Below are 24,976 nucleotides of genomic sequence, written 5' to 3'. Positions count from 1 at the left end.
AATGAAATTCGTAAAATTTATGCGAATAGTTTATAATAAATTACACGCTCGTGTATATCATGGCGGAGGAAATAATAGCAACGAACTGCCACATCACAGATTTATTGCGAAAATTACAAGGTTCGTCTGCTTCCAGAACTACAAAAGCTTTAATATCGTTATCAAAAGCAACGAGAAAGTCCGAGAATGTGGTAAAATGTCGTAAAGCAGGCGCAATTAATGTGTTACTGTCCTTTCTTCGATCATCGAACAAGAAAAATTTAGACATGGCCGTCAGTGTTTTGGCAAATTGTGCTATGGAAAAACAAAGTAGAAGCGAGGTAACCATTTAAAATGATTTCATACATACATGATAAAAATGTGGAGCAATTAATTGGGAATTTCATGTACAACATGGTACAATTACGAAAGAACATCCCCCTCCCCCCCAAAAAAAGAAAAACCTGCCGGTGTTAGGGGCTCTACGTTAATGGAAGCAACCTTTCCACAAATTTAGCTGCATCTAGCTTGTTGTTTATACTTTATCAATCAGTTTTTGGACTGACATAATGCACATTTTACAAAAAATGGAGGGTAGTGCACCCCACCATTATATGGGTACCCTTTGACTGTTTAGTATCTTCGCAGTTGTAACTGATATCAATAGGCTGCAGAAAATTGTAATCTAAGCAACATACACCTGGTAAATGTCTACATTCTTGTTGTTTTATAGATCATGCAACAAAGTGGAGTAGTTCTTCTGTGTAAGTAAATGCATTTGCAAACATGATTGATCATTGGAAGGTCTTGGACGAATCAAAATTCTTTAAGCGTAATTTACACAACCAAAAGTTTTTGTGGAAAAGTTGTCTTTTGCAAAGTTTTTTGCTCATGTAAATTAAGAAATTGACAAATATTTTTATGACATTTCAGTATGACATGGCATGCCAGTTTTTCAACAAGCATCTTTGGCATAGAAAGTTTTTGAACTCATCACAGAATTTGCTCGTTGAAATAAACCAGCAAAGAAAGTTTGTCATGGCTTAATAAAACGTCTCATGACAAGACTTTCACAAACGAACATTTTAACATGAATTTATGGGAATGCATTTTAAAGTCTCGATTCTACCAAGAAATTTTTTTGAAGCTTTCAGAATCAGTTGCAGACAATTCACGCTAGGTTGGCCTGTGAATGCCTATGATTTTGAGTAGACCATGGTTGTCCCCAATATCCTCGCTTTTTTTCTTTGCTTATTTTCACATTTGTGTAGCTAAAGAAAAGTTGTGCATGCAACTATATGTTGCGTTTTGAAAACTTACTCATTAATATGTCAATTGAAAAACAAGCAATATCCCCAGAATATCCCATTTACACAAGAAAATAATCTTTGACAAAGAAAAATTTGGCAAATAGACATTTTACTCATTTAAACACTGATATACTGCTGTGGCGTACAAGTTTGCCACAGGAACTTTGCTTGTGTAAATTTTGCTTTGCTACAGAACATTCTTGCATTTGTTTACATTTGACAACCTTCAAAAACTGTTTGCATATGGAAATTTTGCTTATTGGAAATTCAAATCGAACAGCTTTTTTATGGTTCAATTATTTCATAATTTCGTAGTTGCACAATATGCACAGCAATTTTTTTTATCACATAACACTATACATATCATTTTGTATCCATGTAAACTTCTTATTGATTTTGCACTGAAGATGGCATATAGTACACTGAAACATGTTTACCTTGAATAAATTTGTTGTGTATTTTAAAAGTCAGATAATTCAAATATATAATTAAGCTGCTGTAATTTATTTTGACTCAAGCAGAAATTAATCAACCATTATGCCACTGTGACTGATCTGAAAACACTGGTTTCATGCAGTGAAGGACACTTGAAATATTTGGGGAGAGGCTCATTTTCAAGGCATGAAATTTATAGTGAGATTTGGGGCATGCTTACCAGAATACTTTTAAAATTAGTGATCTTTAGTCTTTTGAAATTATTTGGTGGGGCTTGGGCCCACCTTGCCGCTTTAGTTACAGCCACTGGTTTCATGTAATTTGAAAACAAAGTGACATAGCTGTGATTTTCTATTTTATTTTATTTATTAGACTGTTGTTTTTTAGTCTTTCTCAATTGCTTTAGGCAAACTGTTGTCTTCATTGGCTGACCAAAGTATTGTATGTCGTGTGGTCCGTGGACTGGCTAATCTTTCACATGATCCTTTGATTGCTAACGAGATTGCTAAGCAAGGAGTCCTGCCTACACTTCTCACATTTTTGAGCTGTTGGAGTAACACAACACTGTTTCAGAATACTTTACGTGCCATACGACTGATGAGTAAGAACTCGTTAATTTTCTTGAAACAAATTAAAGAGGCAAACGTTGTTGATCATTTTATTCATCTGCTTGAGGAGGAAACTAACGATGAAGTCAGGTCTTTATGTCTTCAGACATTGCACGAGTTGATGAAGACGTCAAATGGCGTCTTGGCACCAGCAATGCACGATAATGGTGGAATCAAAGTCGTTTGTAAGCTGTCCTATTCAAATAATCAAGACATCGCGGGAAAATGTATCCATATTCTTTGTACGCTTACGAAGCATCCCACAATTCGAGTTTCAGTTGGTACACAGGGTGGTATTGACGCCTTCCTTCACCAAGTGAAATGGTACACACCATTACTTCTTTACTCTGTCGAAGGCGTTTGTATGTGTTGTCGTGAAGCTGTAAATCGTAGCGAGTTGCGACATCGTGGTGGTCTTGAAATTCTTTTGAAAATCTTACGTTTACCACAATTTTCTAAAGTTCATAATGATATCCTCGGTGCATACACATGCTTTACCTACGATGATCTGGCTTTAAAATATTTGCTTAGCCGTGGTTTTGTCTCAACTCTCGTGTATCTTCTTCAAGGGCTTCTTTTTCCTGATGATGCATCTTCTATGTGCAAAAAAATTACGGATAGGAATCCTTCTGAACCAAGTGAGCAGACGGTGGCCAGCGAATCAACAGCGGATGCCGCATCATTGCCGATAGCTGCAGCATCGAAGAACTTAACGGAAGCAGATTTTGAGCAACCAAACGTGACCTTGTCCAAGTCGACATCAAGTGTCGAACAGAAGTATCCCGTGAGATCGCTTAAATCACTGCAACTTAGCCCTGAACTTTGTACATCTCTCATGTCATCATGCAGTCCTGATTCCGGTCTATCAGCGAGTCCTTTGTTGTATTCACCATCGGGATCTGAAGATGATATGGATGATGCTGCTCGTGATGTTGCAAAGACACCAAATGCAAGCATCCTAACTTCATTAATGGAGGAATTGGGGACGACGCACTCTTCGAAGTTCCAGAACACCAGCAGGAACCTGATAGATGCATTTCCAGGTGACACAGTTAGTAAGATGCCTAAAACAAGCTTGAACGATCATGATAGTTTATTTTTACCTGAAGAGAATCTTTTTTCTGCTGACCAACCTTCTCCTGTTGCAACTTTCAAACTCCTCTTTCGCAAGGTAAAGGATGGAAGACATGTTCCGAAACTTCGCACTCAAATGGGGACAAGCGTTGTGAAATGGAAGCCAAGATAATTTATCTTCTCTCGCGGATTGGTCAGATGCCAAGCACTGCCGATACTGAAACCTTGACTTCTCCAGAATGTGTTCAAACTCTGTTGGATTACCTGTGCTACAGCTCGAATCCCGATTCCAGATGCGTGCGATTGCTCAACAGTCTTGCGTGGGATCGAAATTTGTTCGAAACCCTCATTATCATAATGTTTCCAGGAGCTGTTTACCAACAATTGCTGCGAGGCCACCGGCCCGGATTTCTTCTTAAGATAGAGTTGACAAGTCGATCTTTTCATCGAAGCTCATCGAGGCACATTGACAGTAGCTCTTCCTTGCATTTGTCTGACGTTCATGAACAGTCTGATGATCTTTTCATGGCTCCTGTTTATGGCTCGTCTAAGATCACGGGATCAAAAACGCTGAATTTCGAGCATGACCTGCAAGCAAGTTCTAAGTATGATACAAATTTGGAGTTTTTTGTTCGGCATGCTTCTGCTGAAAAGGCAGCTCGTGTTGATGAATCAGTAGGTGCGAAATGGAGCGAGAAGACTGCTGCCAACTGTGCAATTAGTTCTTCTTCTTCAGGCAATAGGACACTCATTGATCTGTCCGAGAATGATCCAGTACCGGAGAACAGGTGTCCGTGGTCATTGCGTGTTGGTGAATCACTTATTTCCGTTCTTACAATGCAAGCGGGCACCTCGTTTGGCCAAGGTATTCTTGCCCATCTGTTACTCCGAGGTTCTCGAAAGCACGTGGAGGCTTGCGCTCTCTCATTGCCTTTGATTTGCAAGTAAGTTATGCTCATAGATAGATATATGGATAAAGTAAATCCTTTGAGCCCGTGAGCATCGTTACATGTTTGTAGATGAAGATTGTCCAGATTAGTAGAGTCCTAAGAAGGACTGTTGGTGTCGATATTGACTGACGTTTTGACAACCTTAGCGGTAATCATTTTCAGAGTCAAATGAGGAGTAAAAATTCAGGTTCACCGTATTCGATTCCTGGTTCATACGTCTACTACACACAATACGATGAAGCAGGAACCAGACAACAAATACGGCGAACCTGACTCTTAACTCTGAAGATCACTAGGCGCTAAGGTTGTCGAAACGTCAGTCAACATCGACAATTCTTCTTAGGACTTTACTACCAGGGCGATCTACATCTACAAACATGTAAAGATGTATAGATAGGTACAAACTTTATTTTAAGAAGTTAGAACTTTCTATTTTAAGAGGTTAGAACTTTCTATTTTAAGAGGTTAGAACCTTCTATTTTAAGAGGTTAGCACTTTCTATTTTGAGATGTTAGAACTTTAACAGTTTGTGCATGCTCTGTAACAATGTATTTCTAAAGAAATAAATAATGCGAATGAAATTTACATAACACACCAGATTTGCGGACTGCTTTCGACGTCCCCGAATTTGACAGTATATGTTATTGAATAAAGTCACCCTTAGACAAAATGAATATCCTATGTTTGTAAGGGCTTAATTATTGTCTACGCTCAAAGCGCAGAGTAACAACAGAATTACAGAGTAAACGACACACAGGTAACGAGAGTAGTGTCCTTACATGTTTTGTACTTATTTTATTACTACCAAACGCTAGCACAACATTAAATGTAGTACTAAATCTTTGAACAGGTCAATAACCAAGAAACAGAAATTCCTCGTAGACTATAAAGGCATCGCGATCATCGTTTCTGTTCTGCAAAACGCAGTGGAGAAGGCAGACATCGTTCGTGCTTTGAACTCTCTTACGTATCTCGTCGTAAATTCCAAAGTTGAAGTTGCTATTGCGGATGTGATTGAGGTCAGACGACAAGTTTCTGATGGTGGAACTTCTGGAATGAAAGAATCTTGTAGCGCTGAAGCAACCGTTAGGCGGAGGATTCACGATACATCGCGTGTTGCCGAGTTTGCACTTGGAGATCAGATCGTCAAATCTAGCGCACAAGATGTGCGAGAAGCGAGTAATGAAGCCTGTAAGTCAGAAAAAGAGTTAAAGTCCGAGATAAAGGATAATGCTTGTACTTCAAGTTTCGGCCTATCCAAAAGACCGCTTGATTTAGCAGACAGTACGGAGTGCAAGAGAACCAAAATGGATTGTGAAATAAGTGTACCAGGCAACTCATTCGATAGAGATGTTGATGTAGATTTGCCACCTTCTGTTTCAACATCTTTCTCTCAAGGTCTCAATCGACTTCTCCGTACATATCACATGCACTAGCAAAAAATTCTAACGTAAGCTGTTATTATAAAGCAAAGCATTCTGTACCATTTGATGTTTCACTGAAAACCGAGTCTGACGAGTGTTTACCTGCTCATCGCTGTGTCTTAAGAGATCTTTCTGAAGTGTTTGCGGCTATGTTATCTCATGGATTTAAAGAAGGCTCGCAGTCAGAGATTCCACTAAAGATATTACTCATAGTGTGATTCTTTTCATGGTTCATTATGCCTATGGTTGTGGTTGTAAAATTCCATCTTCAAGTAACGAAGACAATGTTTGCTTGTATTGTCTTTATTTTTTGAATTTACTACCAGGGCATGGAGACGAGGGAGACTCCGGTGGTGTTTTGTGCTTTGATTTGCTCTTGGAGTTGCTGCAATGCGCAGATCGGTTTCTTATACAACCCCTCAAAGATCAGTGTGAATTGCTTTTGATGAAAAGCCTAACGAGCGCTCGTTATGTGGACGCATATTCGGCTGCGGTTCTTTACAATGCGCCTCGTTTGCGTGCTCACGCGTTGCGATGTGTTTTTACCAACGATAATGACATGAATTGTGTGTATAGAAGCGTTATGAGACTTTTGGACGCTCAATTGAAGGATAGTGTCTTAAAAGATCTTGAGTGTTTTGCTTTAGATCGTGTCGATAACATTGATCGTGTATAGCGTGTTGAGATGTCCTGGTAAAGTCATGTATGTTTTTTTATAAATGAAACATGAAATTTTAAGGCATTTATTTTATTTTCCCTTTGAATTAAGTTTTTTGAATTTGTTGCACGCACAAGAAATGCCAATTTATTACGAAAGATATGATAATAGCTTCACAAACCCTCTTCCTAGTGCGCTGCCCGGCGTAAGCGGAAGTTGTAGTTCTTGGTAAATTATTCAAAACGGAAGCTCTAAAGTTAATCGAAGAAATTTATCGTTTCAAGAGCATTGAATCAAATTCCAAAACAGAATGGCTAAATTTTACCCTCAAATTAGCACGCAGAATTTCGAAAATCAACGTATCTCAGAAGATGAAAAACCCAAGAAAACTAGCAGGTATTTTCTGTGTGCATTCATGTAGGAAATTTATCACTGTCGCGGGATTTTGCTTTGCCAATATGTAAAGCTGTTTTAATGCAAAAAGTCTCACAAGCGCGTGTTGCAAGCTGTTATAAACATACGGAGCAGTTAATGTAGAATTTATTTCATACATGGTTGGCAAAACAGAGTCTCTAGGCTTCTTACCGTTAAAGGAATGTGTGGTTAGCAAACGTTGTTTAGCTTTGATAAAAGTTTGCCCAATTGAGATACGCAATCAACTGATACAACCCAAGTATATAAATCTTATAGATTTAGCTGCTTTTTTAGAGGTTTTATTTTGTAGAAGGCATGCAGAAAATGCACACTTTTGAAAGACTTAACTCTATGAACTCCTAACTAATATAGTATTAAATTATGTCAATATTTCAACACAGATTTATTGGTGACGCACATGGAGAAAATCTTTGTTTAGCTATTAATGATCGACGACATATTGCTTTTGGGTTAAAGTTATAAGGGGAAAATGTGTAATTTGATTTTTTTTACATTATGATGAAATGTCACAATAAGAAAATGTTGTACAATGTGGAAATTAGTGTTTTTGTATTCAATACTGTGGTAGTCTTGCTTCTCACTACTTGTTATTGTGGTTGCGCATCATGGTTTCTTCTGTTCCAGACTTACTGATAACGCATTAAATATTTTTATTTTTGTAGAGAAGTAGAAATTCAAACGGAGGTGGCAATGGTAAATATTTTCAAAATGTATTCACAAAGCACTAAAATTTTATTTAATGAGTTTTGATGTAAGGTAACTAAATTTCCACTTTTATACCTTACCTTTGTAGCGGTCGAACCCATTCAATATGACAGCTAGAAACTTTCCAAAGCGACACCGGTAAAAATTAATTTATTCGTTTAACTATGATGTACAATGTAGTGAGAAATAGGGTTAATGATCATTAATGCAAAGTAATGTGCCCTTTGTTAAAAAAAGTTACTACTAATGTTTAGGTTACTAGGCATTTATGTACAGGTTTTACAAAACTACGTATGTCAGTTCAAGTGAAACTGCAGACCTGCCAACCAAGGCATTATCTTAAAATATATGCTAAAAAACCAGTAGATCTGGGAAAAGTACTAAAGATTTATGTTCTTTTTTGTATGGCATCATTTTTTGATGTGCGTATGTTTTATGATAATAGATACAATTGCTACAAGTTTTGGCATATGAACTTTAACTGAACGAAACATGTACTGTTTTTCTACACATCTATGTTTCGAAGGAGTGTTACAAAATTACGTATGTGAAATAAAAATATCATGCCTAAACATTTATGGGCTGGGAGGTAGCATTGTGTAGTATTTTGAGTACTATTCGTGGCATATTTCTATTCTTGCAAAGATGCAATTAACAAACTTCTAAAAGTTATTTTCGTTGCAAATGCATTCTAATGAGAATTTGAATGAACCAAGAAATGAAGTGTATCTTAGTTGGTAGCAGAGGTTACAAAAAGGGGAAAACCAAGATTCCCCTTGCAAACCAATATAGTTGGCTAGTCTGCAACCATGTAATACGTCTAACATGTTTTTCATGTTAAAGGGTATTTCATCCCACGTGCATGTTGCCTTTATTCAGCAGCGAAACCAGCTCATTTTTTATTCATGCAACGCAAGTATTCCTATGTTTAATACTGGAAAAACCATAAATGGTATTAATTATCTAAATTATCTATTGAAAAAATGTGCATTGTGGTTGTAAAAGATAGGCTAGCTTTGCCACTGCTTTTCTTACCCCCAAAAAATTCTGTATTGCTTTCTCAATAGACTCAAATGACAATAAACAAATATCACAAATTACATCATTTTGTAGGAATTATTACAGAGCAAGTGCAAATAATCGAACAAGGTAATGATCTTGATAATTTTCAATAGTATGTTTAGTAAAATATGGTTGTAGTGTGGTGATGATTATTATTCATAGAGCCATTGTTTAGAATAAAACTCGAAAGTAAAACTTTCATTTCATTTCATATGATCTAAAAATTTCAAAAAAAGTTTATTTTAGTAATTGCTTTGATTTTGGTAAACACCATTTTACAACTTCAAGTGTCTACATATGAAAGCCCTACGACAAAGTATTTACGTAATATTCCCTTCATCATATATGTGATTGAGGAGTATCCCAATTATCTCTAAGGTATTCTCTGTTAAATCGGCGTAGATTGCTACTTTGGTAATATTCCTCTAGGGCTAGTTCATTTAGTCCAGCAAAAGCTCTTGATCTTGTTCGGGCTGCATTACAACCTTCTCTAAACTTGGAGCTGGAAAGTATTATGAAATGTCATCAAGAGGTGAATTCATGCTTTTATTAAATATTGTAATATATATATAGTACATATTCACAATATTTATAATATGTACATATTTATGTCACTTATATTTATAATACATGTTTACCTGTAGCATTGCTATACAGGATGTGATGTCTCATGTATCTGTGAGGTTTTTGATTATTTTTCTGATTATAATTTTAAGGCACTTAGACTTGCAGCCATAAACATCCGAGATAACACTGGAGAGGTGGTTTCTGATGAACAAATTAATTCCACCATACGCAAAGCATTGGATGAGGTATTTGATGGGCATCCTTATCATATTAGGCACAACAATAAACATCTGTTTATTTTATTAAATAAGTATGTCATAGCAAGGAGCATATGATAATTATTTCATTGTTTACAAGTATTTGCTATATAAAAGCATGGAATTAACACATGCCCTATAGCCATTAAACTATTTTTCCTTCCACATACACTCATGAGCGTCTAGTATTGCTCTCAAATAGAACTCGTCCCGTAGTATTTTAACTCATTAAATTGAACACAGTACATATTGAACACTTTATTTGCCCAAATTAACAACAAAATTTACGTTTCTCTGACTGTATGTTCCCAGTCTCTTTTTTGTCCTTATCGGGGGAGGGTAAGTAAAACAATAACAAATGATAGTTAACAATCCAAAACAGGTATTATGTGTGCCATTTTGTTTTGTGCACTAGTGCTTTGGATTATTGCCATTATTTAGTATATTATTTAGTTATGAAGAAAGATGAGATTAAGATGTTTGAAGCTTAACATTTGAAGCTGTTTTCAATGTAGGAATTTTTTCCTCGTATAGGCAAAAGTACTCTTTCGCACCGATGGCAAATCATGCAACGAAAAGGTATTTCTTTACAATGTTATGAAACCAAAAAGTTTGATATCCCTCAATCTTCCTTCAACATATTTTTTCTTCTTGTCACAAATCATTCATCTGTAACTTCATTTCTCTAATTCTCTCTTCCATTCTTCAAACCCATATCTTCAATTGTCAATGACTCTAGTGACGTTTTAACCAGAATCTTTTTACTCGTCCATTGCCACTTTATCAGTACCTGTATTCATTTCTACCATTCACTATATTTCCAAGTAAGAATCTGGTGGCTTTTCGTAAACCAATGCTTCTTCAGTGGCAATGGAAGTTCTTGTGAAAATCAAATCGTATTCTTTCACACATGCTTATCTAAAACCCGGTTTCCATTCCTTACAAAACTTCTGCGATAGAGTCAGTTTCAAGCATTTTCGCTCCGGATGGCTGTGTGCATTGCAAAAAAAATGATTGCAGAAAAAATCACGCTTCATTTTGTATTAAATGAAAATCAGCTCTATGGAATGCTAATGAACGTCGTCCATGTTTTTTGCAGCCTGAACGTGAAACAAGAAACGGCTCGACCGTGGTTCGCAAGGTAGACTGAAATAAACATTGCCTTAAGGTCTTAAATATTTTTGAATTGTGAAGATGAAAGTTATATTGTTATTTTACTCCTAAATCATTGCAGAGGAGACGACAGAAAGAGCCGAAGGATGATATTGCACCAGCAAAGTCTAGTCGTCCGGACAAGAACGCTCATCACGAGGTTTCACTTCTGTCTTTTTTCTCTTGATTCTTTATTTAACAAATACTTGCGTACGCTTAGGGTTGGTTCAAGAAAATGGCTTTTCGGCAAGTTTTTCATCATGTAATATTTGTTTTGATTTTTTTTAGTGGGATCCCGATTGTATCAATTACGATACAGAATTTGTCATGGGCGTCAAGGCAAACAAGTAGGTTTCTCTCTTGTCTAATTTTCTGTCGATGTCTGTTCCATAGTTTTCCTACTAACTTCTGCTACTATATTTGTGGTGGAAAATTTCTTACCATACACTACCATTATGTTCTGCTCTTTGTTGAAATAAGAATTTTAGCTACCATGCCCAAGCATTATGTTCTAGTTTTTTTTGTAGAAAATGACAACATTACCATTTGCTATTTTTAGAGCTTTAGGTTTTGCCGCCACACGTGGCAAACTTTACAGTCGTCATCCTGAATTGTTCAAAGTAAGGAAAAACATGCATTAGTTCGACATTGAAAAGCATTAGAAATCATCGAGACTGGTTTGATAAATGTGTTTTTTTTAGTATGTAGGCGACCCAGAAGACAAACAATGGCTTTATGAGAACGGTCATCTTCCAATAACTGGTGGAAAGGTTTGCTTAATACTCAATTTCTTTAATTGAAGGACAGGTTCAAATTATTACAATTGCGTTTGGTTTCACAAGCATTGAACGAAATCAAAGTTTAATTTATTTGATGTTGAGGGTTATAAACTGCAGGTTACACATTTGACAATGGTCCATTCAGTCACCGTACAAAAGCATTCGATGTTCAGATGTGCTGAATGCTAAAATGCCGGCCATTACTCTTTTCATTTTATCATCGTGCAAGTATTTAAATGCCCTCCGTAGATAATTATTGTCAAAAGGTTCGAAGCTTGTAAAATTGGGAGAAGTGTGTAGAAATGTAAATGAACAACTTTACTGTTGAAGAAGAAAAGAAACAAAAATTTCATGTTGATTATAACTACGGCGGAATGGGGAGAGTTATCGTTTGTCGTATTTGGCTAAGTAAGGTATTTTTTGGGCCGCCTATGATCTGACTCTATTTTTTGTAGGCATGTCTAATGATTAAAGACAATATATACGATTTATTGAAGCAGGATGAATATAAGTACGCGACATTCTATGGTACTGTGTTTCCCATGCAATGGAAGTTGATGAATTTTTTGGTGTTGATATTTCAGAAACAACGAAAACGTTAGCACAGATGACATACCTGGTTTTCTTGTCAGTAATCGCATTGTCGATAAAATGAAGAGTGTGATGAGAAGTAAGAATTTTAATCGCTTGTCATATGGAAACAAACAAAAGCGATTGTCCAAAATATGAAATTCAAATAAGACGGAGAACGATAATAGTCGTGCATTTGTTGAAATAACTAAGCCTCGGGTGGCTTTTTTAGTGGTCGTGTGTCAATGAAGAACGGAGAAAGAAAAAGAGTTACATCATCAATAATTTAGTCTAAGTTAACGTTTTTAAAAGTGGTAATGATAAATGAGGATTGGAGAACGAAAAAAATGTTACATTATCAACAATCTAAACTAAGATAACTTTTGTGAAGGAAATAATTTTCCTGATTAAAAATGTGAATCATTTGATGTGTTTGTTAGACTGAGTTAGACTAGTTATTTGGTTAATTGTGTGTTAGTTTACCTACGTAGGTTATTACTGAATTGAGAACAAGAATAGCAGCTAGGCTATTTTTGTCTTTTTCTAGAGAGCCAGTTGAGTCGAGAACCAAAACTTGATGGTGTACGAGAGAATGGCAACGAAAACGAGGATGGAGTTGAATCAAGAGGTCCTTTGCTAAATCAAGAAAGGGCTATGGAGTCATAATTTTTTATTTGAAATGGGGAGAATTTTTGAATTCGCTAGATCAGTCTAGTGTTCTGGCTCGTGAGCCCACAACTAAATTCTTACACCGTCTATAACCGTCCTTTTGTGATCGAATGTCACCTCAATGTGTGGAGTAATTATGGATTATATTTATATGGTATTAAATAATGCTTCAATTACATCAGTTTTGTATAGTTCATATGAATGTTCACATTGTGTTGATATATTCCTAAAATGTATTTTATATAATGCTGTACTTGAAACACCTGTTAATTTTTAGGCTTGCAGTGCCTTGAATAAATAATGTTTAAATTGATTAGTATGCAAATTAACAAAGATGAGTGTGTGTGTTCTCCAGCTATGATATGAAGTTTAAACTTGCCGATTTGTATTAAGTAGTACGTTTTCAAATGTTTTTAGCCGGTCAAATATAATCGCTAGAGTTTTTTTGGGTTTTGAAGAAACATTGACAACGTTCGCCTTTGGATACTGTGATTGTGTTTGGAAGTCGTAGAGATAAGGTTTTCGAAAAAAATCACGTCCTAGACAGTTCCTGTCGAGGCTTTGTGACCGTATTTACTGGCTGCTTTCCCTTCGTGTAGTTGGGGACGATTGGACAACAGGAATACTGCCACATTTACGAGAAGATAGTAGAAATGACAGCGCATAGTACTTTATTTCAAAAATGGCATGAAACATGACGACTATCGGCGGAATTTGTACTTCGAATTCTTGTAGTAGTTGATGCCTTGATGGGGGAAAAAATGCTTGTCAATAAGCCGGACGAGTGGGTTCGAATTGTATTACAACGATTTCAAGTTCAGGTGATAATTTTCTTCATTTTTTAAGAAATGGAAGATAAAGTGTATTTATTTTTCCGTGAGTGCTAATTATATTTGTTGGTGTAAAGTTTTGTATTGTACTCTAAGATATTGAGAAGATGTATAAAGTTCAATCAGCGCAATATTATCAAAGTGTAAAGCACTTTTAATGTTCAGAACACGCAAAGTTTTGAAATTGCGTAATTATGAGGTAAAAATCCCTTTCATATCAATTTTTGGTGTGATGTCAGAGAGACTTGAGTAAACATATTCTTTAAAAAGATTATTGTCAATGCTACTAGAACAACATGCCACAGCATATTCTATGTTCAACTTTTGTGTGTAGCAGTAAATGGTATTTATATTGTAAATGGCATTTTGATTCAAAATTTGTGGTGGATATTATTTCGAAGTTGATAACATGTGGTACATTATGTATTCATGGCTGTTTAATAATTAATAGAACATATTGTGTGGCATTTGGGGGTGGTTCAGGTTGATAGATTTCTTTGGTGTGAGTTGAAAACCCCTGTAATTTGATGCACTTACATCATTTCATGCACCATTTTATGTCCATGCTTGCACATCATAGTTTATGTAAAATTTGTTTCACCAATTTTCCTAAAATTCCCTTCCTGGTACATCAAGCCACCCAAGCAAATTAATACAAGTATCTTTGACTGCAGACTAGAATGTTCTCTTGATATTTTATAGCTCCCACACGAAAGAACACCAGAGCACAATGAATCAAAGGAGAGCATTGAAAAAATCCAGGATACGCTTATCACACTTAGTGAACAGAGATTTCCACTTGTTATTCAAGGATTGTCAAAGTTGATCAAAGACCCCTATTTTATTGTGAGTAATATTTCATTTTTTGGCTTTTGTGAAAATGAACAAAATGTGAAGTTGGAAAAGGAAATAATGAATTGAACCAAACAGGAAATTTCAACGTTTGAACTCTAATGTTCCAATCAATATTTTATTTGATCCAAGATTACAGTCTTAATTTTAATAAACTGATTTTTTTATAAATTAAGAGACAAATCATCATCTATTTCATTGGAAATGCCTTACAACTAAAACAATGAGCATTTTGAATGAAAATTAACTAGATTAGACCACAATTCCGTTGTAACAGATTGAAGTGGATAGACAGCCAGAGTCTTCGCAAATGATTGCATTTAGCAAGCTCTCATTCACTAAGCAAACTGAAGCAAGGTTTTTTCTGAGAAATACTGGACCAAGGATTTTTTGTAAAGGTCAAGCCTTTGGGGCATGATGTAATGATCGGGCCAAGAAGAAATTGTACTGGCCGTTAAATTTATTGCAATTGTGTTGTTATGTTTAGAGCTCATTTTCAAACAGCAAAAAAGACAAAATTGGCGAGTCCAATGTGGTTGTGTTGAGCGCAATAGAAAAATGTCTTTGTAAGGTATGAACTGAACAAGTAGTTCTCATGTGCATAGAATAAGGTCATTTTAAAGTAATTTTTATTTCAGTTTCCCGAACAATGCTCAAGACTTGAAGATGATGTTTTGTCCAACCTATTGCCAAGTATCATGCAGGTATTTTTATATTTATGAATTGCTGTATTATGCAATTCTTTTTTCATTCTCTTACAAAAGTCATTTACTTGTTGTTGTTCAATAGTTTGTCCTTCAGACGTATGATTTCCCTCACGCGACAGAAGTTCAAAAACTATCTGCAAAAATTGTTTCCCACATCAGCTCATTTCATTTCTCTGCCATATTCAATAAAGTCTCTTTCAGGTGAACTTACTTTCTATAGTATGCCAATAAAGAAAATAGCTATTCGTAGGGGGGAGATTTACTGTATGGTCAGGAATGCCGAAATTTTGTTAATTGAGGAGGCAGATATTCATATATTTGTAGGCACAGTTCATATAAAGCAATTGATTTTAAAAGAAAGTAATTAGGCAAAATATTAATGTGTGAATATTTGCCTCTCAATTATGGATGCTCCAGCCTCATGTGTGGCCTGGAGGGGTTTGAACCCATCCTATCCTTGGTTAGAGTGGGTGCGATTGGGGTGCCAAGTTTCCTGCAAAGTAATAATGTACTAGCAAAAGTAAATTTAGTCATTTATGTTTCCAAAAAATCACTCTCAATTATGTTGTGCAAACTAGAATTTGACAAAACAAGGCACAGTGTCACCCTAAATCATTTATGTTCCCAAAAAAATCACCCTCAATTATGTTGTGCAAACCAGAATTTGACAAAACAAGGTACAGCGTCACCCTAAATCATTTATGTTCCCAAAAAAATCACCCTCAATTATGTCGTACAAACCTGAATTTGAGAAAACAAAGCACAGCGTCATCCTAAATCATTTATGTTTCCAAAAAATCACCCTCAATTATGTCGTACAAACCTGAATTTGAGAAAACAAAGCACAGCGTCACCCTAAATCATTTATGTTCCCAAAAAAATCACCCTCAATTATGTCGTACAAACCTGAATTTGAGAAAACAATGCACAGCGTCACCCTAAAGTTGCCTCCTAAGGTTTATTCAAACTATAGCACCTCTTTCGCAAAATCATTTTGGACCCATCCATTGCTATTTAAGGGAGAGTGTGTATTGTTTTCTTTCCCTGCTTATTGTGTCAAATTTTGAAACATAAAGGTAAATGCTCTATTGTTTTCTAGACTACATCAATTATCCAGCGTTGATGATACAAACAATGATGTGAACTACCTTGTACTAATTAGATATCTTAAACTGACCTCCTCTTCCCTTATCATACTACTTGAAGGTGCAAAATTGCTCTCTTTCTTAGCCAAGGATTAACATGTTTGTATAAAGTGCTTTTTTTCTCTGTTTAGAATGCTCAAATACCTTTACGTCTTTAAAGAAACAAGCGAAATTGTTTCTAATATCGTCTTTGGAAAAGGTTTGTTGAAGTTTGAATTTATGATCGCTTGAAAGATAAGAAGATAGGGCCTTAGTTCAACTCAAGCTAGCTATGCTGTACAACTATTATTTTGAAAGAGAAATATATTATTTTTTGGTTCTATTTTTTGGTGATTTCTTCTTCACAGACTGACTCAGAAGAACGTATTCTACAGGAAAATTTATCACAAACGACCTCTTTTGATTTAGGCTTAATCATGTGCTTATATTTTTTTCAAAATTACACTAGGCTATTTGGAACTGGATCAAGTATAATGCCGAAGAATTCGCATGCGTCCAAAGAACGCCGAAAAAGAAGCTTTCTGGTAAAGGATCATAAATTAAACACGTGAATTAGAGTTACCATGACACGTGCATATCGATAGAGTTTTCTTTAACAGACCTGTGTGACAACTTCTTCGAACTTTTGGTGTCGTTTGCTGAGAAATCGAAACGCAAAGCAGCCGTGTGCCCTCTGCAAATCATGTTGTTGATGCTTAGTCCTGTAAGTCATTGTTAGAACACGCAAAAAGATTTTAGAATCGTTTAGCTGAGTATGAATTGAGTGTTAGCAATGCGAGAGGCGCTCAGAGAGGATTGATATTAGGGTGTGAGTAGGTTTTCAGGACTGAAGGTGAATAACTGCCATCACCGACCAATGAATGAAATGCTTTTCTTAATTGCGTGAATTTAAAAAATCACTCACTACTGCTATCGTTCAGAAAACCGACGAACGATTACTTTGTAAAAATTTTGCCAACTATTTTCAAAAAAAGGGGAGGTCACGCCCTTCTCTTTCCCACTCCATGCGCCCCTGAGCATTGCGATATAAGTATATGTTATGGCATATCTTCAGTAAAATAGATTTTTTATATCCTACGTATAGGAGACCTTGACAGCAATAGCTTCTCGTGAAAAACAACAGGACGCACATCTCGAAATAAAGGTAACCAAGGCCCGTTTGAAACGTCGAACTTTTCATGTTTGGCTCGAAAAATTCCATGTTTGAAACGGTCTTACATTCATATCACTGCATGGTTTTGAAGGTTTGATGGAAGTGCTAACAATAGACTTGAACTCTATGCTTTTATAATGTCTTTTGCTGCATGGATGTTTAAGCTAATGTCTTATTTAGCTGTTTCATATTAACATTTTCATTTTCATGATGATATTGTCATCTTACGTGGAATGTTCATTGTGAAAAACTTCACGAACTTTATTGTTTTGTGTATAGCGAGAATTTCTGGACAGTTTAAAGACTGCCTTGACTAGTGCCAAGGCCTTGACCGAAAGCTCGGCCATCGCCTGCGTCAAACTGTGTAAATGTTCGACGTATGTTCGACCCGAGGACAACTCCGTGCTTTGCTTTCTTGTTGTGACATTCATGAATGAGCTAAAGGCAAGTTGGGACTGATATTTTCTTGGCTATTTAGAGTTGCGTTAAGATTGATTGTGTATTGTGGGGGACTACTTAATCTTTCACCTACTTCACCCCTGGTTAGCTGCGTTAGGATTTATTGGGTATTTTTTTCGGGAGGGGGAGACCAATTATACATATGATATATATTGTATAAAAATAAAAGTTTCTCCGGATTGTATAAAATGATTTTATTAACAAATATTATTTTATATACAAAGTGTATAACAATGCGCCCTCCCGGCTATCACTATCGTGAAATGGTGACTCCTGCTTTTGGGACACAGGATGTACGGTTACACATTTTATGGATTGTATTGTAGAGTCACCAGAGTGCTGAAACCTAAAAAGGTGACTTTTGCATAGCGCGAAAGCGGTGAACGTCTCATTATGAGACTCAACCCAATCCGAAAGTGCTCAAACTGCGCATGCGCAGCGAGCGTAATTAACTAGATCTGTTAGGGTTGAATATTGACTATTATCCAGCTTTGACCTTTTTATCCAACTTTGACCTTTTTTTAGGCTCTACTTTTCAATATCAATAAACCATTTGCTATTGTAAATCAAACTACGATCACCGTTGAGTCACTGATGGTCGATTGTTTTGTGTCGAGTTTCCGTATAAACTACCGTAATAGTCAACATTTCGATGATTGTCTCTCTTCCACTGCTCCTGTTTTATTCAATGTTGTCTACGTCAAAGGATTGTACACTATTGTGAGGCAGGTCAGTGATTGTTGGGACCGTGATTATGTGACGCGTAGATAACCCTTTCTCATTGATGTGTGGAAATTATCAAGTTACACGAAGTTTATCTTCAATTGTTTTCAGAAACCGCTAAAATGGTGGCCAACGCTCAAAGTCATGTACTCCAAAGCGGAGTCAATACGAAATCTCTTTGAGGTACGTGTGAATAACTATATTGAACTGAACTTGATATCATTCTTCTGTTATTTTTTAAATAAGGTTACCTGTGTCGAAGGAAGGGAAAGGAGGGCTATTGGCACAGAATAAGGAATATACTCAAGGGCAACTCCATGTCTTTTTCAACTCCAACTCCAAAACTTTTTTCCACCCATGTCTTATTACGCATGTGATTACCATAATGAAAAAGACTATTTGAATCGCTATTTTTTGACCAATGAGATGATGAAATGGCTAACTGCAGCCTGTAGTCTTATCAAGTATACTGTGCAGCGATGTGGCTCTATTGTATGTTCCATATTCTATTCTGTTGGTACTTGTTTTACGTATCGTTTACTTTCACGCACTGTTGTTCATCAAGGGATTGTGGAAGCAAGTTATAAAATTTTTATTCCTTAGAGGACTTTGGAGAAGTTTCGTGCTTTGGACAACTTTCAAAGTGGCTCAAGGATGAGTGTAGTAAGTTGCTATTAGCTGCCGTAGTTCAGTATTTTAGTAATAGAGGGTATGAAGCATAAAGTGTGGAAACCTAAGGATGGATTAGGTGGAGGTTGTGGACGGGTGTTCAAGGCTCCTTGACTTGCCTAAATGGGGGTGCAGTAGAGATGCCAGTTTCCTTAGAAAATATTAAATTTATCAAACGACTAAACAAAAGCAATTGTGATCAGCGTTTAATGGAGCACACTGTGAAAAATCTCCCAATCATAATAAAAAGGTGATACGATTTAACAAAAAAGTCCAAACTAGAGCATAAGCCCCACATCCCTCCAAAAAAAACAATCTTAGATCTATCCATGGTATTTGCACGTATGTTATTTCACATATTGAAACTGTGCAAAGAGAATCATTTTTCGGATGTTTATTTTTCCTTCCTGAGAAACATTTCGTGAACTTTGAAGCAACGTTTATTATTTATTCTAGCTGTACAAAGGAAAAGAAAAACGCGGCAAAGAAGAAGAACAGAGCTCGATGAAAGCCGAAAAGGATCTTATGCTTTGGCTTGTTCGTCTTTTCCGAATAGAACCCTCTTTTGCCTTTTATGTAAGTGTATCTTCCATGTTACTCATCCACGTATTAATCCTTAAGTTGCCACTGTTGCACTCGAGCTACAATCACGAAACAAAATGAAATTCTATTGACGAAAACGTCCGGCCCCCCTAAAGAGTTAAAGTGTTGCTCGGTTTCATTGCTTGCACTTTAGGAGGTCAAAAGCCGACATGAATACCGTTATTTTTTGTACTACCTGACCATTTACTCCCTGACATATATTTGGGGAAAGGTGCCAATTTTCCTACCAAATATTTTTATACTAAATAATTTAGCGAAAGCAATTTGTAATTTGTGTAATGGAATACACGTCCAAAAATGTTTTAATCGTGATAAAAAGGTAGCAGAATTCTAGTAAAAGTCTGACATTGTACGGTAACAAATAACTATCGAAATCTAATACAAAATATAGCACCCCCCTCCCATCCCCTCCTTACCCTATGAAACCATTGTGAATCTATCCCTGATAGCAGCGGTCTTGAAAGATCACTCTAATTTTTCCCTCGACGTGTAAATTCTGTTGTTTATATCATTTACTTTTGAAAGTCTTTGAAACATGCTCATTGATCTATGTTGCCATATTTAAACATTCCCCCCCCCTGTTCTGAGGTTTGCAACTACATTAAGCAAGTGGGATGGTGTAAGCTTGTCAGACGAAATATTGTAGCGCCGCCATATTGAAAAGTCCCAGTCATAATAATAATAATCTATAGTAAAGAAACACAATAGCAATGAACTTTAGAGCGCATTGTACTTATACACCCTAAAAAATCATTTAAACGTGAAGCTAGAAGCATTCTCTTGCGATAGTATGTCTCAAATGGTGTCACGAAAATTTTGGAATAAATCCTTAATAGTACAACTGCTTCCTACACTTGTTAAAGCTAATACGTAGCAGTTTTGTCAATGCATCATAAGAGACGCTTCTCGCAATTTTTCATAGCAGAAATTGATATAATTAGTATGTCAACCTCGTGAAGTGGGACTGTTCAATATGGCCTCCTTCCGTCTTCAAATTTAATTAGTGATGCGCGATCCATGTAATATACATATCAATGGTTGTATTTTATCTTTTGGAAGTATGTTGAAATTTTTATCATGTATTATCAATGCATTTTATTTCTTTTCAGAGCACTGAGAGCAAAAGTTTTGAAATTCATCAGAGCTCACAGAAGTTGTTATTTGGTCTTGTTCAAATGACACTCTCCTCTCAATTTGGCAAAGAATTATCGCAGGAAGCATCACAGGTACAATGTATATTCTAGCATCGAATGCAGCCAGCGAAAAATGGTTTTCTATGTAAGCGTTTTAGATTCTTTAATTATACGTAGTAGTTTAATGTATAGTTTTAAAGTCACAAAGAGCTATAACCATTTTATTTTTACAGCATGCATTAAGGAGATTCAACTATTTCACCTTTACCATAGCAAATAGTTGCAAGCATTCCAACTTTAAGTAGCAAAGTGCTTCAACCATTTCTAATTTAGAGTGAGCAAAGTGCTTCAAATATTCCTAATTTAGAGTAGCAAATTGCTTCAACCAATTAATTTGCAGCAAATTGCTTTATTTCAACTAGTAGCAAAGAGCTTTGTTTTTGTTCTTATTGCCCCATATAAACATCAACAATTATTTGTTGCTTATTATTGCAATAGACACTTCTCGATCTCCATTCGCCAGAAAATGTTTTACTTTGGAATCCATTGGACACAGTTTACTCGTTTTGGGAGATAAGGTTAGTTCTTCACTAGAAAATCCGACTGAATTGCGCATTGTGAGAGGACAAACATTTGTGCAGACTTCTAATTGTTTGCATCCGCTTATATAGTTCAGAGTGCATTCTTTTCATCGGCAATTCGCTGGTAAATCATGGTTCTAAGGACTTGTGGCTGCTTAAATATTTGAAGAAGTTAATGGCTTGTCGTGACCAGTATATTGGTAAAAATAAGGTATAGAATTTTCAGTTTCATTTCAAATTTTAGTTGATATGTATCTTGCTCAGTACTTTTGTAGTTCGCTGGTGTTCATCTCTGCTTACGCTGACGCACGTTATCTTAGTATGAAAATTATTATGTTTTGCTGAAGGATTTATAATAGATTTAGGAATGGATTAGTTTATCATTGTGCAATATTAATGGAGTAATACGGTATAGCTCATCATTTATAGACACATCTCTTCTCGTCTTCCTTCTGTTTATTCATCTTTATTAACGCACGATAGTTTAGGTTACGTATATTTTACATTTTATGAACACTGTCCTCCTAAATTGATTCCTATTAATACACATTGCCCAAGGTTATTAGACAAATACAACATAAACATCATGTCACCACACTGGCATTTGAACATATTTCATTTTCTCTTAGGACGATCCCAATTTCAGTTGTCAGTCAATGATCGCATCTTCGGCAAGAGTAAAGCTCGAGGTGAAATATTTCAAAATTTATTTTAATATACTTTAATATATGGCAAACGTCACTTCCGAAAAAATGGCGCGCTTTGATTGGCTCAGAAACATTTTTGCCGCTCCATTATTTTCCCGTACTCGACCACGGTCCAAAACGCGTAATTTTACAGTCGAATGTAAACAAACTTCGTAAAGCAAACAACAAAACGCAAAATAAACGAAACAAAAAACCATTCATGAATGGGATTCGAAGGAAAAACACTTGTAAAACAGTTTAACTATCCATACGATATAATTTGAAACGATTTATTTTTTATGGACGAAAACTAGAAAAGTGAAAGCCAACCTGAAAAAAACGGCAAGGACGAGAAGGAAAGCAAGCTTCGTTTCAGGTCAAATAATGCCATGTAATATAAATTTTAATAACCTCGCTTTCTCGGTCTTTACTGAGAAATATCGGACCTCTGTCTTTTTGTACAAACATCGCCCTACGGGCTCGGTCTGTACAAAAAAAACTTCGGTCCGATATTTCTCCGTAAAGACCCTCCGCTAGGTTATTAAGGGCTTATTAATATACTCTAAAATATATGGGAACTAACATGTCAACGTGCAAGTTCTGGGTGCTAGTTCGTTACTGCTATAAACCACGTGACTGATAACAAACAATTCAAATATCAGGCAATAATTTTTTTACTAATTAAATGTTAGGCATAAAAGATAGAACCAAAGAAAATAGCCTTTTCTCCATTAGTACGTAAATATAAATTGCACATTGTTTTAATTATTTTAATTAAAACACTCCCGAGATGGCGACGATATGAGAATGATTTCTGTATATAGTTTGCTAAAGAAATGACCATGAATCTTTTACTTAACAGTTAACAATGGTGGCAATCCTCTGAAAATGAGCCTACACGGTGGCAATCCTTTGAAAGCTACCTGTATGATATGTTTTGTAATGTTAATATGTCGATTACAGTTTAAATTATGATTGGTGGATATTGTATTTCGTGTATTGTTCATTACTTTGCTGTATCAAAGGGGCTCGCTAAATGGGTCACTGGTCTAAAAGACCTTAGGAAACGTCAATTTATGTGGGTCATACACGTGACCCGGCACATTTGCCTTTGTATCTCTGAGAACAAAAGTGAAACCGTAGGACACCATAAATATCCCAAACTTTGTAGGTTCGCAATTGTTGTCTACGCTTATAGCCGAGAATAATAGAAGAATCACAGTGTAAATGTCTCACGCACGATGGTTAAAAAAACTCAATGCTTCTCTTAAGCGCTGATGATATTGTGCCAATTACGTATTTAAAGGGAGGGGAGAACCAGCTGATTATAAAATTTCAATTACCATCATGGGCTCTCATTACGAAAAGTATTACGTCACGAGCAAATTGAGGGAAAATGTTAACACAAAAAGAAGGACAAAATAATTAAATGTTTTCCATTAGTCCTCCTTCTTGATCCAAACTGTCATATTTTAATCGCAGGAGGTGTTCCTACAGTACTTATGGAATCCCGAATCGGAGGCCATTCTTACTTCCCTCTCGTGTTTAAAGTTTCTGTGTACAGAAATCAACATCGTGTCGAATCATAGTATGGATAATATTGCACAGTTTAATCTCATGTCATCAATTTTCTCTGTCTACGAAGAACTGGCCGATCTAGCTAATGGAATATCTACAGGTAGAGCTCTTTTTTTGTAAGGAAACGTAATTTCTTCTTTCCAACTCCCAGCAAGAATTGTTCTGCTTTCTCTTTTTTTATTCAATACAATTTGTGTTCTTTTTGCATCGTTGATTTTAAAACACTAAGAACTTAAACTAATTATGTAAATTTGCTGTATTGTTCATATTAGACAGCTTTATGAGTTCATATCGCATTTTATAACTAGCGATGAGGAACGAATACTCATTGTTAGTAATAACTTGGTTTATTCGTAGGTCGTCTAGCTCTTCAGAAACGAATCATGGCTCTCCTGCGAAACGTAAAAGTTCAAACCCCTGGAAACAAAGAAGCCTGGGACAACACGTTCATTCGATGGAAAAAACTCACCAGTGCATTGGCAAACTTTCCAAAAGAGGAAATACCCGGGGAGCCTGGTACCTATTTGCCAAAAAGCGTGCGAAGACGGACAACAAGATTTAGTCAAACTGGAAAATTATCTTTGGAAAGTGTGGAAGTATGTTTGTATGTAGCGTTGTTAGTATGAGAGTTTCACAGCGACATATATTACAATATGAATGCAAATCCTGTTGTTCATGTTAACTTTAATTTGATTTTCAGGGTTACATAAATGAATGGAATTACATGACTGGATTCCTCTGTTCTCTTGGCGCCGTATGCTTTAAAGAGAATCCTGAATTAAGGTAAATGGATCATGGGACGTTGGAAGTCTTTTCATTGCAAAGCTTTAATTAATGGTTCGTGTTATTTTTGTTTCAGTCGTCGAATAAGCCGATGCAGAAGCAGTATTAGCAAAATGGCTTCCTTACCTACTGTTTCTCCCGAATTGGAAACTGTAAAAAGGTATTTTAATTTACTACGATATTGCGAAATATAAATGAATTGATTTCATCACTGGGAGGGGGGTTGATTGCTGATTTGGTTAGTATTTGAAGTGAAAAACTGCAAGTAAACCTTTTGTCGAGATTATGAATAACACAGCGCTGAGAAGGACTTTTGGTGTCGAAAGACGTTTCGACAACCTTATCGCGATAGTCGCATTCAGAGTCAAGGAGTTTATGTCTGATTCGCTGTTTGCCATTTAGGACTACACTTACCTAGACGATCTACATTCACAAACTTG

The 24,976-nt window shown here is 36.1% G+C and overlaps 3 protein-coding genes across 4 annotated transcripts in view; all 3 read left to right on the top strand.

Moving 5' to 3' along the window:
- The first annotated feature begins 59 nt into the window (after positions 1-59).
- LOC124435222 lies at positions 60-6,526 on the top strand. Its single transcript, XM_046985164.1, is given in 7 exon segments — positions 60-320; positions 713-743; positions 2,131-3,573; positions 3,645-4,350; positions 5,207-5,717; positions 5,720-5,975; positions 5,978-6,526. Coding segments are annotated over 7 exon segments (3,687 nt in total). The 3' UTR covers positions 6,457-6,526.
- A 154-nt stretch (positions 6,527-6,680) lies between these two features.
- LOC124433823 (deoxynucleotidyltransferase terminal-interacting protein 1-like) lies at positions 6,681-12,963 on the top strand. The gene is made up of 15 exons (XM_046983620.1): positions 6,681-6,834; positions 7,536-7,566; positions 7,667-7,716; positions 8,692-8,727; positions 9,070-9,172; positions 9,357-9,452; positions 9,999-10,043; positions 10,564-10,605; positions 10,699-10,776; positions 10,905-10,963; positions 11,176-11,236; positions 11,318-11,386; positions 11,851-11,906; positions 11,980-12,065; positions 12,513-12,963. Exons 1-15 carry the CDS (start codon positions 6,749-6,751, stop codon positions 12,629-12,631), a joined length of 1,017 nt encoding a protein of 338 aa, XP_046839576.1. The 5' UTR covers positions 6,681-6,748; the 3' UTR covers positions 12,632-12,963.
- A 189-nt stretch (positions 12,964-13,152) lies between these two features.
- Positions 13,153-24,976, top strand: part of LOC124433822 (neurofibromin-like) — a 32,119-nt gene continuing 20,295 nt past the window's right edge. Inside the window, exons 1-23 of one of the 2 annotated variants that reach the window (XM_046983619.1) lie at positions 13,153-13,455; positions 14,167-14,310; positions 14,804-14,887; positions 14,955-15,020; positions 15,106-15,224; positions 16,123-16,229; positions 16,300-16,367; positions 16,617-16,692; positions 16,768-16,871; positions 17,253-17,312; positions 17,601-17,765; positions 18,306-18,509; positions 18,615-18,686; positions 19,107-19,166; positions 19,629-19,748; positions 20,885-21,001; positions 21,407-21,486; positions 21,580-21,700; positions 22,119-22,178; positions 23,658-23,853; positions 24,111-24,349; positions 24,454-24,536; positions 24,613-24,696. In XM_046983619.1, coding sequence (XP_046839575.1) covers positions 13,384-13,455; positions 14,167-14,310; positions 14,804-14,887; positions 14,955-15,020; positions 15,106-15,224; positions 16,123-16,229; positions 16,300-16,367; positions 16,617-16,692; positions 16,768-16,871; positions 17,253-17,312; positions 17,601-17,765; positions 18,306-18,509; positions 18,615-18,686; positions 19,107-19,166; positions 19,629-19,748; positions 20,885-21,001; positions 21,407-21,486; positions 21,580-21,700; positions 22,119-22,178; positions 23,658-23,853; positions 24,111-24,349; positions 24,454-24,536; positions 24,613-24,696 — 2,501 coding nt within the window. In that variant the 5' untranslated portion in view covers positions 13,153-13,383. Of the gene's footprint in view, positions 13,456-14,166; positions 14,311-14,803; positions 14,888-14,954; positions 15,021-15,105; positions 15,225-16,122; positions 16,230-16,299; positions 16,368-16,616; positions 16,693-16,752; positions 16,872-17,252; positions 17,313-17,600; positions 17,766-18,305; positions 18,510-18,614; positions 18,687-19,106; positions 19,167-19,628; positions 19,749-20,884; positions 21,002-21,406; positions 21,487-21,579; positions 21,701-22,118; positions 22,179-23,657; positions 23,854-24,110; positions 24,350-24,453; positions 24,537-24,612; positions 24,697-24,976 lie in introns of both variants that reach the window. The other variant, XM_046983618.1, reaches the window with a different exon arrangement.

The sequence above is a fragment of the Xenia sp. Carnegie-2017 genome, unplaced genomic scaffold, assembly GCF_021976095.1.
Source record: "Xenia sp. Carnegie-2017 unplaced genomic scaffold, XeniaSp_v1 HiC_scaffold_14, whole genome shotgun sequence".
Taxonomy (NCBI): Eukaryota; Metazoa; Cnidaria; class Anthozoa; order Malacalcyonacea; family Xeniidae; genus Xenia; species Xenia sp. Carnegie-2017.
Note: the sequence above shows the minus strand (reverse complement) of the source record. Positions and strands in the feature narration are given on the sequence as shown.

What these genes read in the sequence shown, in the direction of transcription:
- LOC124433823 (XM_046983620.1), top strand. Translation starts at nt 6,749, where the DNA reads ATGGCTAAATTTTACCCTCAAATTAGCACGCAGAATTTCGAAAATCAA. An exon ending in AACTTTCCAAAGCGACACCG is followed by an intron (nt 7,717 to 8,691) that starts GTAAAAATTAAT and finishes ATCATTTTGTAG; the next exon opens with GAATTATTACAGAGCAAGTG. An exon ending in ACAAGAACGCTCATCACGAG is followed by an intron (nt 10,777 to 10,904) that starts GTTTCACTTCTG and finishes GATTTTTTTTAG; the next exon opens with TGGGATCCCGATTGTATCAA.